This window comes from Gouania willdenowi, chromosome 12 (genome assembly GCF_900634775.1).
Source record: "Gouania willdenowi chromosome 12, fGouWil2.1, whole genome shotgun sequence".
NCBI lineage: Eukaryota > Metazoa > Chordata > Actinopteri > Blenniiformes > Gobiesocidae > Gouania > Gouania willdenowi.
This window is the reverse complement of record NC_041055.1, coordinates 1,043,290-1,060,430: the sequence shown is the minus strand read 5'-3', so window position 1 is coordinate 1,060,430 and position 17,141 is coordinate 1,043,290. Positions and strand designations below refer to the sequence as shown.

Sequence of the window (17,141 nt, the reverse complement as noted above, 5' to 3'; positions counted from 1 at the left end):
CACTAGAACAGAGATGGGCAACTTTTATCACTCTGGGCGGGGCCACAAAACAACATGTGATTGTATCTGATCTGAAGGTCACATGATCAACATTCACGTGAGTATTAGAATAATGACCAATCAGAGCATTAACACAGGGAACAATAAAGGATTTGTGTGTTTTTGAGTCATTTTGTGTTTTTTTTTTTTTTTGGTTTTGTGTATTTTTAATGTAGTTTTTGTTTTATTATTGGGCTATTTTTTGTGTAGTTTTCAGTCAATTTTTGCATTTTGAATTTTGTCATCATATTGAGAACTTTAGTGTAATAGGGTTAAGGTGTAATAAGGTTAGGGTTTTTGTGATTTTTTTTTGTTGGGCCTTGAGTTGGACGTGTGTGATTTATATTGTCCAACAGCGACGCCCTGTGGCCGTGTGAGGAGCTGCAGTTCCTTGTTGACGGTTTATCTATCAGACTTTGAACCTCACGGTGACGTCACAGACTTTAATGACACTTTAGTCAAACTCAGGCTGATTATTAAAGCAAACGTTTAGCAGCTGGACTTTATAAACGGTCATTTGGCGACCGTGGCTCAGGTGGTAGTGGGTCGTCTTCTGATCGAGAGGTTGGGGGTTCGATCCCAGTACCTGACTATGTGCCGAAGTGTCCTTGGGCAAGACACTGAACCCTAAGTTGCTCCCAGTGGTCGACTAGTGCCTTGCATGTCAGTCCTGTCCCACTGGTGTGTGAATGTGAGAGTGATTGGGTGAATGAGCTGATATATAAAGCTTTGAGACTGTTTCAGTGGTGATAAAGCTCTATATAAATCAAGTCCATCTACCATTTACCATTTATCTTCACTAGATTCGGAATTTAATTCAACATGGATCCGAACAGCAGAAGAAGAAAAAGCGGCGGGAAAACTTTCCTCTTCACGTCTGAGTCTGTGGGTCAAGGACACAGTGGTATCTTGAACCACTATTTAAACAACAAAAAAAAAGCTATAAGAATTTTACATAAAGTACCACACAACACACACACAAACGATTTATTTGAGAAGTCAAAATACCTAAAACTGCAAGAAATAATACACTACAACACACAAATACATGCATTTAGGGCTTCATCAAATAAACTACCACATCGAATACAAAAACGTTTCACATACAATCAAAATCCCTATGAATTCAGACATAATAATGTGTTTAGACCAAACAGGGTCATATCAAACGTTGGCAAACATAGTACTGTGTATAGAGCCATGAACCTCTGGAACAGCCTTGACGCAGAGACACAACAGTCAGATAATCTGAAACAATTTAAGGAGAAAACGAGGAGGACATTTCTACACACATACAGATCTCAAGTCAACTCTCCATTGAACTCTACAGCAACGACATGGAACTCATCAACTGGTCATTGAGCGCCATTGACAAAATTTTCTCAACGAGGCTATTGCTTCAGCACGAGCCAGCGTGTCCAAAGGACACATACCCAGGTGGATATGTTATGGATGCACGAGGGAGAAGCCAGATGCTCTGTCTCTCCCAGCTGACAGTAGAAGATGTGGAGGACATCTATCTGCTAGGAGTCATGATCTTTGGCCTGCTAATGATGGGGGTATGTGTATGTGCATGTGCCTTCCGGATGGATCGTAAGCTGAGGCGACTTTCAGAGGATATGAAGGTTCTCCGAAAGCAGAAGAACTTCACGTTTGGAGAGTTGGAGGAACGTAAACAACGACTGGAAAAGAAAGCTCGTGGAAATACGGAGGAAAAGGACAGTGAGGAGGAGTAACAACAGGAACAATGACTGCAGACGAGAACACATCACAAAAAAAAGGACAAAAAAAAGGGAAGAAACGAGGTTGGATGTAAAATTATCTGTGTTCAAATTAGGGGACGGATCTGGATAAGCATAATGCTTTTTCCCGTCGCCCTTTCCGGCATGAAAAAGGACAAAAAAAAAAGGACAAAAAAACAAAAAAAAAAAAATAATGATGTGATTTTGCTCTGAATGTCAAATGAATTTCTGTGAATGCAACCATGTCGGAAATGAACTGAATAAATAAATAAAAATAAAATAGATATAAACACACAGATCATAAACATTTACTTAGTGAACAGCTTTAGGAAACCCACAGACCATTTTTATATATTTTAAAGTCATTTTGTGTATTTTTCTTTTATTGTGTGTTGTTTAGCGTGTGTTTAGTAGTCATTCTTGTTGTAATTTTGTCTGTTTTTGGTGCCATTTTGTATGTCTGGGGTCATTTTTTGTATTTTTGTGATTTTTTTTGGTTCCTTTTGTATCTTTTTCTGTATATTATGTGTAATTTTGTGTATTTACGTTATGGTTTTGTCTGTCTTTTAAGTCATGTTTTGTGTTATTGAAGTCTTTCTATATTTTTTCACATTTTGTGTGTTTTCGGATGGATTCTTTCTTTTTTTAATGAAACAATAATAAATGTCATTAATCTGATACCGCAAACTAAAACTATGCTTAAACACTTTCCCCATTTTGTGTATTTTTTTTTTGTCATTTTGTCTATTTTTTTTTATGCCATTTTGTGAGTTTTTGTTGTCGTCCCTATCTTTTTGGAGTAATTTTGTGTATTTTTGTGTTATTTAGTGTGTTTTTGGAGTGGTTTGGTGTGTTTACTTATGAGTGTCTTTCCTACAGAATATTCACATCCTTAAGCTTCAGACTTTTGTGTTCCACAGATAAAATGTCTTCATCTTCATCTTCATCATTCATTGAACATTAATTCCCTGTTGTGTGTCATTGCAGAGTGCGTGGCTAAGACGGGAATGATTATGATTTTACTAGTTGGAGAAGTGACGTCCAAAGCCACCGTGGATCTCCAAGCTGTGGTCCGGAACACCATCAGGGACATCGGCTACGATGACTCGTCCAAAGGTAGACGAAGGAGACGTGCTCTCTGTTGCTAACCTACATTTAAAAGCTAGCCAAAGCTAAGCTAACTGTGCAAACGCTTACGTACAGGCTTTGACTATAAGGCGTGCAACAAAGCTAAGCTAACTGTGCTAACCTGTAGGCTTTGACTATAAGACGTGCAACAAAGCTAAGCTAACTGTGCTAACCTGTAGGCTTTGACTATAAGACGTGTAACAAAGCTAAGCTAACTGTGCTAACCTGCAGGCTTTGACTATAAGACGTGTAACGTGCTACTGACTCTGGAGCCACAGATGCTGGAAATCTCCGACTGTGTTTAAAGGCAGAGATGAGGAGGACATCGATGCTGGGGACCAGGTCTGGACCAGATTGTGGATTTCATGCTGTTCTGGTCTGTGTTAGTATTTCAGGAGTTCCTCTGTGATGTGTTCCTCAGGGTCTGATGTTCGGCTACGCCACCGATGAGACGGAGGAATGTATGCCGCTCACGCTCCTATTGGCTCACAAACTCAACTACAGGACGAGGGAGCTGTCGCAGAGCGGAGAGTGTCCCTGGATTCTGCCCGATGCAAAGTCCCAGGTCCCACTTCCTACAACTAATCGCAATCGTGTTTCATCGGATGTTGTCGTCATGTCCCATTGTGGCTTGTCCTGTCTTGTCTTGTCGTTTCTCTTCTTTTCTTATCTTGCCATGTTTTATCTTGGCTTGTTGTCTCTTGTCTTTTCTTATCCTGTCCCGTGTTATGTCTTATCTTGTCATGTTTTATCTTATCTATACTGTCCTGTTTTGTCTTACCTTGTCCTGTCTTAATTTGTCTTGTTTTATCTGGGGGGGTATTTGATCAAACCCAGCTCAGGGTTAAGTCCAGGTTTAACCTGACAGGTTCTAACTGGAACAGCGGTTTCATCAACGAGAAAACACCTTGGTTACCATAGTAACACAGTCCGTGGGTCAAACCTGCTCCTGACCAGGTTTAATCTGCTGAGTCACTCTCATGAAACCATGTCATCATTATTAAAGAAGTTATTTAGTGATGCTTTAAAACATTCAATATAGATCTACAAAAGGAAAAATTAGTCAAAAAGACTTCTGTTATACTTTATTTTATAAATACCACTTTAATACGGCATTTTAAAAGGAAATTAAACAGAATATCATGGTAAATGTTTTAATATGATTTTAAATCCATGCAAATGACGATAGAATCATTATTACATGTCTAATGTGTAGCGTATTATTAATGATATCACAGTCTCCATGTGTTTAAACCATCAGTAATAATATGTATGGATACGTGTGTATCATCACCTCTGTTTACCACACGATAGAAATGTGTCCATTTATTAATCAGAGATTAATAATGAGAAAGCTGTGCATATACAGAGAGGGAGGGGCTTCAGGGACAGGGCGGAGCACTAAGGCTCCCAATGACAAAGATACACTATCACTTTAAGAGATGTGCACACAGTGCACGTACCTCCTGTACACACTCACCTGCACCTGCAGCATCTAATGTGTTGGATGTGACATCAACAGCATCCAACAGCATCCAACAGCACCGCTGCTGCTCCTGCTGTTCATTTAGGGCTGAGTTCATCAAACTATTCAAACACTCACTAGTCTCATTAATTACATATTATTTAATTGTGAGTTACATCATCTCTTTTATTAAACACTGACAGGTGTTAAAAAACTTATCAAACGCACGTGATCAGTGTGTGATCACGTGATCAGTGTGTGATCACATGATCAGTTGTTTTCTATGATAAATTGACTAAATAACACATTCTTTAACCCTTTACTACTTTTAAAATGTTCAAACCACAGTTTGTTTTTTTAACGTGTCCATTTATTTTCACTGCTCAGTAAAAGATGACATCACTTCCTGTTGGTCTCAGCATTGGTTCCTATTGGCTTCTCATTCATCGTAAAAGCTGCAGCGCATGTGCCGTCACTCTCTAATCATTAAATCTGTGATCGATCTCATGGGTCTTATGAGGACGTTCACGTAATCTAAACACTGTCAGCTGATTGGCTGAGCTTGAAGCTGAGAAGAGTTTGATGAAATGGTAAAAACCAGTATGGTCACGGACGGTTTAGCTGAACAGGTTTAAACCATAAGCCTGGTTCTACTGAGAACACTTTGATGAAATACCCCCTGGTCTTGTCCTGGCCTAACTTGTCCTGTTTTGTCTTTTCTTTTCTTTTCTTTTCATGTTTGATCATTGTTTATTCCTGTCTTGTCTTGTATACTTGTCTTATCCTGACCTTTATGTCTTAACGTGTCTTGTTTTTTGTTTATCTTGTCAGGTTTTGATTTATCTTGTCCTGTTTGAACTCCTCTTGTTTTATCTTCTTTCTTTTCTTGTTATGTTATATCATATCTGTTCCTGTCTTGTCTTGTCCTATCCCATCTTACCCTGTCCTGTCTTGTCCTTCCTTAACTTGACTTGTTTTGTTGTTTCTTGTCTTTTCTTTTCTTGTCAGGTTTTATCTGATTACTTTCCTGTTTTGTCTTGCCCTGTCCTATTTTGTCTTATCTTATCGTGTCCTTTGTTATGTCTTAACTTATCAGGTTTGATTTTGTCTATTCCTCTCTTGTCTTGGCTTGTCTTGTCTTCTCTTCTGTACTTGTCTTGTCATTTCTCTTCTTGTCTCTTCTTGACCTGTCTTGTCGTGTGTACTTGTCTTGTCTTGTGTACTTGTTTTGTCTTTTCATGTCTCGTCTCTTCTTGTCCTGTCTTGTCGTGTCATGTTTGATCTTGTCTTGTCATGTGTTATCTTGTCTTTTCTTATCTTGTCTTGTCTCTTCTTGCCTTGTCCTGTCTCCTCCCTGCAGGTGACAGTGGAGTACCGGGACAACCATGGGGCCATGGAGCCGCTGCGTGTCCACACCGTGGTGATCTCAGTGCAGCACAGTGAGGACATCGTCCTGGAGGACATTCGTCTCCAGCTGATGGAGAAGGTGGTGAAGGTGGTCCCCCCCCAGTACCTGGACCAGGGAACCATCTACCACCTGCTGCCCAGCGAGAAGTTCCTGTGGGGCGGACCTCGGGCTGGTGACGTCAGAGGACGCCTTTGTTTTAGAACCATGTGGGGACTAGGACGGTGACAATATCTTGATACGGTGATATATCGCAATATTGATTATCGATATGCTCGCGCTATCAATTTTTTTTTTTTTTAAAAAAAGCTTTTCTGCTGTTTCACTAAAATGTGCAGGTACGTCTTCATGTTGTCACTGTTGAAGGAACCAATACATTGTTTACTGTAATATTACACTATAATGGTGTCACTGATAAGAAAGACCCTATTTATTGTTTACATAAAGCACTATTGGAGATACTTATTAGTTTACATTGGTATGTTGACACTTATTTACAGAAATAGTGTCACTGTTCATAGGACACTTTTTCAATTTAATGTCTTTCAGAGATATAAAATAAAAATTGTATTTTTTCACTTAATCTTTTTTTTTCTTGTTACAGTATGTCATAGATTATCGTAGATTGATTTCTGACCAATACATCGATAATCGCAATATTGTCATATCGTGAGCTTTGTATCGCGTATCGTATCGTGAGGTACCCAGAGGTTCCCCCCCCTAGTGGGGACTGCTGTTGTTCAGCCATTAACTACAAAGGCGGGCCGTAATCCTAACGATCTTTCTCATTTTGGAGAAAATTGTTTTCAGTTAGATGAAACATTTTTGGATGAGCAGCACTATTAAGCTTTATTAAGGGTAAAGTCCTCATTTTCAAAGCATCACTTTGAAATACTGATCCATGCTTTTATCACGACGCGGCTGGACTATTGTAGCGCTCTGTACACCGGCATCGGTCAGTCCTCGCTCACGCGCCTGCAGCTGGGTCAGAACGCTGCAGCACCTTCTAACTGGCTCTCCAAAGCATGATCATGTTTCACCTGTTCTGTGTTCCCTTCACTGGCTCCCAGTCAATACAGAACTGATTTTAAGAGTCTGTTATTTGTCTTCAAATGCCTTAATGGCCTTGCCCCGCCTTATCTGTCCGACCTGCGCGTGTCCTACTCCCCAGCACGTTATCTCAGGTCAGCCAATCAAGCGTTGCTTATGCTTCCTCAGGCGCATCGCAAACTTAGAGGAGACCGAACGTTCCTTCCTGTTTTTAAATCACACCTTAAGACATGCATGTTTTCTTTGGCATTTAACCAGAGTTGAAGGTGACTTTTACTGTTCCAATTGTACTCTGTGATGCTTCTGTACTGTTTATTAATAATTTGTATTTTTATATTGCCCTGTTGTACAGCACTTTGGTTAACTGAGTTGTTTTTATTAGTGCTTTATAAATAAATTGGATTGGATTGGATTGCTCTGTCCCACAGGGAGACGCCGGACTCACAGGGCGGAAAATCATCGTGGACACGTACGGAGGGTGGGGGGGACACGGGGGCGGAGCCTTCTCTGGAAAGGACTACTCCAAAGTGGACCGGTCGGGGGCGTACGCGGCGCGCTGGGTGGCCAAGTCTCTGGTGAAAGCCGGACTGTGCAGGAGGGTCCTCGTCCAGGTTAGACTCAATATAGAAATATAACACTAGATCAGCAGCATGGGGACAGCACGTGTGAGTGAGCTGGGTAGACGGGCTTGGGTCTGGGTTTTTCTTCTCATTCTTGTTCGACAACAAATACACCAAAAATGGACATTGGAGGTTTATTCCATAAAGCAGGTTATGTTCAAACTCTGAGTATGTTCAGGCTCAAATGAGGGAAACTCTGAGTATCTCATTCCTAAATGTGCGGTATGTTCTACTCTGAGTATGTTACCATGGTAACATTGTCCGTTAACTAAACCTGGTCGCTGGCAGGTTTTATCAAAGAAACCCTGGGTTTCTACCTGGCTCCGCCCACCTGAACACCGTTTCTGAACACTTTAATAAACCTTTACACTTTTCTCTGAAACACATTAGTAACATCACACACCACAGACGTGTTCACATCTATCTATAAAAGCATGGAACGTCTGTGTGTGTGCATGTGTGTTTGTGGAGCAAATATCTCCCTGGCGCGGTATCTGATAAACCTGAAACTTTGTCAACAGTTTGCGCATACCCCGAGTGTGTGCATCCATAACTTTGGAGTAATTTGGTCATTCCAAAACCAATTTAAAACCAATTTGAAATGACCAATCCATACTGTGGAACTTCTGTCAAACATTGTTTTCGAACACTGATGTCATCAACAGTGATGTCATCAGAGTTCCAATCAGAATATTCTAACTGATGTCAACAACAGTGACTTCATCAACACACAGTAATGCTAATGCTAAGCTAATGCAGTGCGACATTGTCGGTCTGTACACAGTAACTTTAAAAGTTATGAACGGATTTTGATGAAATTTTCAGGAAATGTTGATAATGGGTCAAGGAACAGCTGATTAAATTTTGGTGATGTTGTGGCTACCAAAAGAAAATATATAGATATACATATCCCTTTCATTTTCCCATCCACACTGTGGAACTCCTGTTATTGTCAACATGAATACATACCTCCGACGGGCACTGTACTAGTCATTATTAATATTGTGTTGCTTTATGTTTTTTGGGGTTTTTTTTTGTGCAAACAGTAGTTTTCTTTATAACATTGTGGATACAGATCATTTAGGGAAAGACGCTGAGAGGTTGATCTGCATTAAAACATTTACTTTCTGTAGTAAAGTTCCCTGAATACTGACCCATGGAGAATGTAAAGGAGGAGATGACAATTTACATGAATCCACTTTTAAGGCTTGATTGTTGTTTTATACTGTAATACAGTTTGATCTGTACATCACGTAACTCTGAAGTCATGATGGTGCAGTGAATTATGACACCGCAATTGGAAGCGATGGGTCGCTTATTTCACCCTTCAGGTTGGTTACCATGGTAGTACCTCTAACCTTTAATCCATTGATGATGGCTTTTTATCGCGCGCGTGCACGTCAGTAACCCAAGGTTTACATACTCAGGGTTGATTGACCCACTTCATACCAGCTGTAATGGAATCAGATACACAGAGTTTCACATCGCGGGGTATGTTGACCCAGAGTTTATGGATAAACTTAGAGTTTGTTAACCCTCTGATCTACACAAAATGTATGTATCAGCTGCCTAAAACACACACAACACAACAAGAATACACAAAATGATGACAACGATGCAAAATGATGACAAAAACACAAAACAATTACAAAATGCACTAAACGAAGACATAAAACGAGAAGAAGAATACACATAACAAAATTAAAAATGTACAAAAAAACTCAATAAACTACACAAAAGACACAGGCTAACAACAATGACGACAAGGCACACAACAAAAGCACACATAATGATGACAAAATTACACAACATGCTTTTATCGGCTGCATCGGAAACAAACACACACACTTGTCGTCCATGTGTAACAACAATAATACACAAAAATACACAAGAAAAATAAAATAAAACAACAATAAATAGAAACATAAATATAACAGATTATGGCAAAAATAAAAATACGTACTAACCTGCAGGATTTGACTATTAGACGTGTAACAAAGCTAAGCTAACTGTGTTAGCCTGCAGGCTTTGACTATAAGGCCTGTAGCAAAGCTAAGCTAACTATGCTAATGCTAACCTGCAGTCTTTAACTATAAGAAGAAAAAAAATACACAAACTTACAACAAAAACACACAAAAATTCAATTCAATTTATTTATATAGCATAAAATACAACAAAGTCATCTCAAAGCGCTGAACAAAATATAAAGTTCATAGTAAAAAAGAAGAAAGAACCCAACAAGATCCACATGAACAACCATTTAGTGACAGTGGGAAGAAAAAACTCCCTCTTTTTTATAGGAAGAAATCTCCAGCAGAACCAACAATGACAAAAATATACAACATGCTTTTATCAGCTGCATCTGAAACAGACACACACAAAATAACAACAAAACACACAATTATTGATGCACTGAAAATCTTTCACTGAAAAAACCTCATAGATGTACTTTTGGGCTGTTTTTGGTTTAAAACTTTCAGAATGTGGTAAAATGAAGTAAAAATACTCCCACTCATCTATGAGACTCTACATGAAATGTGTGTGTGGTTCAGATCTCCTACGCCATCAGTGTGAGCTGCCCGCTCTCCATCAGCGAGAGACGAGGACGAGCTGCTGAGGATCATCCAGAAGAACTTTGACCTCCGACCCGGGGTCATAGTCAGGTGTGTGCATGGGGGGGGGTCATGGGGGGGGTGAGCAGCGTGAGAACAGCTTGTGTTTGTGTGACAGAGAGCTGGGACTGAAACGACCCATTTACCAAAACACCGCCTGCTATGGACACTTTGGTCGAGTCGAGTTTCCGTGGGAGGAGCCTAAGCCTCTGATCACCTGAATGACGAGCGTCCATCATCACAGAGCTTCAAAATCATCATTAACCAATCACAGTGCTTCAAACTGATCACTATACAGGAAATCATGTGGAATCAATTAGTAAACAAAAGACTAATATCTCTGTCCGTTATTGTGAGAATAGTCATAGTAATAAAAAATACTGTCTATAGATACATAGTAGAGCTCAGAATGTTAGCGCTATAACTTGTAGCATCATTTTTGAACATTTGATTCTAAAAATACTACAAAGAAACTGAAAAATTGAAACAAATAAACGTAAAGCTGTAATTTTTGGGTTTATTACTTTGATTCTATTTTATTTTGCTAATGTATATTTGTGCACTGACAACAAAATTACCCCAAAACACACAAAAAAACAGAGAAATACACAAAATGACTTTAAAAACACACAAAAAAATAATAATAAAAACTTCATTACAGAAAAACACACAAAATGACTCTTAAAATACCCTTAATGAAAAACACACAAAACATCTACACAATGACTCAAAATAGCAACAAAAACACACACAAAAGAGAAAAAACACAGAAAAGGACTCCAAAAATACACAAAATACCAGAAAAAAAACACAAAATGATGACGACAAAAAAATGCACAAAAGTACGTTTATAAAACACGTAAATGACTCCAAAACCATACAAAATGACAACAAAAATAGCCAAAATGACTAAAAAAAGAAAATACACAAAACTAGAATTTACAAAAAATGAAAGAAAAAAAAAATGCTAAATGACAAAAAAAAAAAGGATGAAATAAAACACAAAACGTGATGTGAACACAGTACACAGTTCCTTTTTTGTTTCCTGTGTTAATGCTCTGCTCTGATTGGTCGTTATTCTGATGATGACATGAATGTTGATCTTGTGACCCTTAGATCAGACACAGTCACATGTTTATGGCTCTGCTGTGATAAGAGTTGCCCATTCCTGGTACAGATAGATAGATATAGATCTATAAATATAGATCTATAGATAGAACAGATCCTATATAGAAAGTTAAAGGCTGAGCAGTCGTGACCTGTTGGTGGAGGTGCAGCTTCCTCTACATCGTGAGAAGGATGTTTAATGTGCCGTCTGACCCCCCGCTGACTGATGCATGCTGGGTAATAATGTAATAATTGGACTTTGATACTTTCCACCTTAACTTGGCGAGAATCACCTTGAAATCCACAGGCTTCCTCCCAGGAGTCCCTTTGTCCATGAATGCTAATGGGACGCCTGGTGTTAATAATAAATAAAATAATGAATGTCTAATGTCCCCCCCCCCGTCCCCCTCCTCTGTCTAACATTAGTTTACCCCTCCTTGCACACACTTAATTATTGAAAATGGCTAAAAAATTCATATCTTTCTTCTTTTTTGGGGCTGAGGCCATTGTTCAGGAGGCAGTGAGGCTAAAAACAGATGAAATATTCAGCAGCAGAACGACACCCAATTATTTTAGAGACGCGTGAATGTAAAAAAAAAACACACACACACACAGGCACACAGTGGAATGAGCATTTCAAAGCAGAGTAACTCCTCCAGCCTGATATTACAGCTCCGTCAATTATTAAAGCTCAATCTTTCACACATCTATGTTTAATCACGCTCAGGGAATCAGGAGGACGTCCATGGGTTAGAGCCATCAGTCTCCAGCCTCCAGACGTCCATCAGGGGCTGGAAAAGTTCACAAAACATTTACAAAAGATTCACAAAGGAAGATGGAGAGATGATAGAATAATAATTATTATTATTATTAAGAAGAAGAAGAAAAGGAGGAAGAGGAAGTGAGGATTTTGTCCTCCTACCTTCATCTTTATTCCACACACACACACACACACACACACACACAGACCCTCAGCATTTAGTAATTAATATGAATGTGTGTGTGTGCTCTTATTATTTCCCTTACTAGACTATTTTTTTGCTGTGCAGAGAAGGTCCATGAGGAGAGCTGATGTTAATGGTGTCTTTGAGCATTCTACGCTAGGCTATGTTACGCTACGCTAGGCTATGTTACGCTACACTAGGCTATGTTATGCTACGTTAGGCTACGCTAGGATATGTTACATTACGCTAGGCTATGTTACTCTATGTTAGGCTACGCTAGGCTATGTTACGTTACGCAAGGCTATGTTACTCTATGTTAGGCTACGCTAGGCTATGTTACGTTACGCAAGGCTATGTTACTCTATGTTAGGCTACGCTAGGCTATGTTTGGCTACGCTAGCACAACGCTCTATATCTCCATCATGTCCTAAACGTGTTTTCCCTTCTTGTTGAGTGTCACACATGTTGTTAATTTACTGCTTTCATTATTCACTGCACACGGGTCAAACTCCAGGCCCGGGGCCTAAATCCGGCCCTTTACAGCGTCCAACATGGCCCCCCAGGAAGAAGCACAAATGAAAGAAAAAAACATGAATCATTTTGTGAACTACCAACTAATTCCCAACCCCTCAAGATACACAAACTCACTGAAACTCCACAGCAGGGCAACAAAAATGTGACATCAGCATATCAATGACCAATCAGAGCTTAGTTTAGTCTGCTTTCTGCTCGTTTTGCAAACATATTTGAGTTATTGCCTATTTCTGTTATTTTGTATATTTTTATAATTTTGTGTACATTTGTAGTCTTTTTTTTGTGGTAGTTTTATGTATTTTAGTGTAATATTTAATATACTTTATATAGTATTTTTGTGTATTCTATCATTTTGTGGTTTTGGAGTCATTTATTTTTAGTGTAATTTTGTATGTTTTTGTTCATTTTTGTGTATTTTTTAGTGTTGTTTTGTATACTCTTCAGTTTTTTGTATATTTGAAGTCATTTTGTGTGTTTTTGTTGTCCTTTTGTGTATTTTTCTCTAATGTATAATATGTTTTTTATAGTCTTTTTGTATATTCTATCATTTTGTGTTTTTGCAGTCTTTATTGTTTAATTTTAGTTTTTATGGTGTTGTTTTGTATATTACTCAGTTTTTTGTATATTTGAAGTCATCTTGTGTGTTTTTTTGTCATTTTTGTGTACTTTTAGTGTTATTTTTGTGGTAAATTGTATGTATTTTTGTGTATTTTTCTCTAATATATATGTTTTTTATAGTCTTTTTGTGTATTCTATCATTTTGTGTTTTTGTAGTCATTGTTGTTTAATTTTAGTGTCATTTTGTGTTTTTTTCTGGCATTATTTTGTATATTATTCAATTTTATGTGTACTTTTCTCTAATATATAATATACTGTATATAGTCTGTTATGGCAATTTTTATATTCATCATCATATCGTCAAATGTATGTTCATGTGTACAATTTGTCATGTTTTAATACATGACTCCATTACTCTGCACTGTTGAACAGCTGAATCATGTTAGATTAAACAGTACAGATCGTATTGTACTCAGTGCAACACAGAGTCTCTGCCAAAACTCAAACTCACATGCAGATATACACGAACACACACACTATCAAGGATAGATAAGAGTGGCGCCCAATCTTCCTCATAATATACACGTCTTCATCGTCCTCAAATGTTTCCACTGTTGGGCATCTGACTCCCTCCTTCTCCTCACCTCAGGGTGGAACTTTTTCTGTTATCTGTATAAAAGCTTAAGCTGTGAAACTGTTAGTTAGAGTGGGTCTCGATCATCGGACGTCCGCCCAGGGCGGTCACTAATTTTGTCCATCTTTGTACTCTTTTTTACTTAGTTTTATAATAAACCTTTTTTTATAAAATCATCAATGCCTCGCCTGGACTCCATCACTCAACCAGAGCAATAAATCATGTCTCCAAATGAGGTCAAGGACAAGTCTTTTAGTGTATTTTCTATTTTGTGTGTTTATGGTAATTTTTGTGCATTTTTAGTGTCGTGTATACTTGTAATTTTTTTTTATATTTGAAGCCATTTTGTGTTTTTGTGGTAGTTTTATTTTTTGGTCATTTTGTGTATTTTTCTCTGATACATAACAAGTCTATTTGTGTAATCTGTATTTTTGTGTTGTTTTGTGTGTTCTTAGTCATAGTTGTTCATGTATGATTGTTATTATTCTTCGCTCTGGTTAAAGTAGATCCTGATGTTTGGACACCACAGTGTAATTATTCATTATTAATTATTAAGGGTCCAAATATCAGTATTGTAGTGATATTCTTGTGGAAATGGGCGGATTGAGCTGGTGACAGACTGGTGAGATGTGATGGCAGCATGGGAGGACTGGAAATGAGGCGTGATGATGAAATGTATGGAGAAGATAAAAAGCTGATTAACATAATGAGCAGCAGAAATGTAAATGTTCACACGGTAGAAGTGAGATGCAGCCGAATGAGTGAAAAATGAGCTGTGTGTGTGTTGCCACCATGCTGAGTGAAGAGGCTGGATCATTAGCAGGCTTCCTCTGTGCCGTCTTCAGGCTGGAATCAGACAATAGTCACGGTTTGGTAGCAGGGGGGCCTCATAACTTCACCCTACAGCCAACAGCTGGAGTGGGAACCAGTGGTAGAGAACCATCAGGGATATAAAGTCATTACACTGACAAATTGTGTCTTCATGCTTTGATGGAACTGGTTAAAGCAACGTCTGAAATATGATCCAAAGAGTATCAGCATCTTCAGATGTGGGGTCGTATGAATCAGAGATATTATTAATCTCTACTAGTATCACATTAGGTTTACTAGTGCACTAGTAGACTTTACTAAGTATAAAGGTGTCACTAGTTAGCATTATATGCTAATAAAGGGGCAGGGAAAGCAAATCTAGGCTTGCCATTGGCTTTTGAAAGTATTCCAACCAATCAGGGAGCAGGATTTATTTCTAATCCCTCCTACTTTATTTACATTAGGTCAACTAGTACTACTAGTGAATCATTTGGCTTTACTATTAGTAAGTAGACTAAAAACGTTCTACTATGGACATTTTTTGAGTGTACTAGTCAGGGTTGGGGTCAATTACATTTTTCAGTTACAATTACGATTTCAATTATTGATGCTCAATTACAATTCAGTTACGATTACAGTTACCAGCATTTTGTCCAATTACAGTGAAATTACAGTATTATTTATCCTCAGAAAGTCAATTACAATTAATCACAATTACTGAGCCTGAAATGATTAACCTAATAAAAGTTAATCTTCCTCTTGTGTTAGCTTTCCATTAGCATCTCTAATGCTAACGGGTCCTAAATCAGCTGTAAAATACACTAAAAACAAATATCTATCATCTAATTTCTGTATAGGTTTTTAATATTTTTGGTGTGGGTATCTGAGCCTTTTTTGTGTCAATTTAGCCCTAGATTTATATCTTTTTTAAATGTAAAATGTGTGAAAGCTTGATATGAAACATATTTTAATAATAATAATAAACTACAAATGTGTAGAACTGTACATATAGAACTATAAAATGGTTCCCCAGTTTTGCGTTAAAATTATAATTGGCCATTTTTATAGAATTTTCATGGAAATTACAATTACAAAGTCAATTGTCTGAACTCAGTTACAATTACCACAGTATGTCATTATGCCATAATTGTAATTTATGGTGCACTAGTGTGTGAGTAGAGCAAACTCATCTACTAGTGAACAATTTAGCGTCACTAATACGACTAATTTATTTTTTAATTCCTAACAGCTCGGAACCTTTCTTATTTCACAAGTTCCCGGTATACCCATAATACTGATGCACCGACTATAACACAAGGGTGCATCTGAATATTCCCTCCTATCTCCTTTCCTATCCACTTTTCCTTAACCTGTTCCAATTGTCTAAAAGCAAAGGAAAGGAGACTCAATGCTTCCTTTATAACCTCCTTTAGTCTAGGAAACACTGATGGATCCTTTACCAAAGAAGACCACATAATGCTGACCCATTGCAGCGACAACATTTAAAAGGACCCGCTCATCAGAGTGTTCACGGAAAATCACCATGACATAAAACAGACACTGTGGTTCTTAAAAAATGGATCAGAGACAATATTATTATATATTAACATATTTCATTCACCTAGGAATGCTTTGTGTGGTCGTACATGTGTATGTTTACAACATTATGTAGGTCTATATCTGGAATAAATATAACTATTTCATAAAATCCTACTTATTTTGAATTGGTGTTGATTTGTGAGTGTGAACAACCATTTTCAATGTGACGTTCTCTTAGTTTCACTTTTGGGGCTAAAAGCGAAATAAAATAAAACATTACTTTGAATCATAAAACTGTTTAAAAATGACATTAAACCAGTCCTTATAATCACATGTAATAACTGTAGAATAGTAGTTTTGTCTGTTAAATTCACCCACAGGGAGGATAAAAACAAGCTTGCTCTGAAATCATAAGCTTTTATTTTACATATTCCTCTATTATAAGTAAATGTGAACCTTGAAAAACGTTGCTTCTTGTGTCAAATATTGACATATGATTAATTTAAACTAATCGAGATTAATTAATTATAAAGTCTCTCATTTAAGATCATTTTTTTGAATCGAGTACTTCCACTATATTTTATCATGAACGTAAACGTCACAGTGGAGCGGTGTTGCGTTCACTGACCCTCCCCCCCCACACACACACACCACGAGGCCGGGGTGTTGACAGAGCGATCCCCGCCCTCGGGCTCCCACAGCTCTGGCTCTCCGAAAGACAAAGCCCGGTTCTCGGGCCACATTAAGGAGTTAACACCCCCCGGTGGAGCCGCAGCTTGAAGCGGCTCCTCATTACATCCACCACACCTCTCAGGGCGTCTCGCCGGGGCGCTGAGAAGATTAAGCCCCGGTAGGTGTGGAGCTCAGAGCTGTTAGGCTCCGCCTCTCCGTAATTTGTCAACAAAGAGGTTTGACAGGCTGCAGCCCCGCCCACACAGCCCCATAAAAGGATAA

The 17,141-nt window shown here is 38.3% G+C and overlaps 1 protein-coding gene across 1 annotated transcript; it reads left to right on the top strand.

Moving 5' to 3' along the window:
• Nucleotides 1-861: 861 nt before the first annotated feature.
• LOC114473653 (S-adenosylmethionine synthase) lies at nucleotides 862-10,282 on the top strand. The gene is given in 10 exon segments (XM_074783824.1): nucleotides 862-943; nucleotides 2,685-2,897; nucleotides 3,141-3,207; nucleotides 3,209-3,251; nucleotides 3,331-3,474; nucleotides 5,735-5,954; nucleotides 7,262-7,440; nucleotides 10,002-10,042; nucleotides 10,044-10,112; nucleotides 10,180-10,282. Coding segments are annotated over 10 exon segments (1,161 nt in total).
• Nucleotides 10,283-17,141: the final 6,859 nt, after the last annotated feature.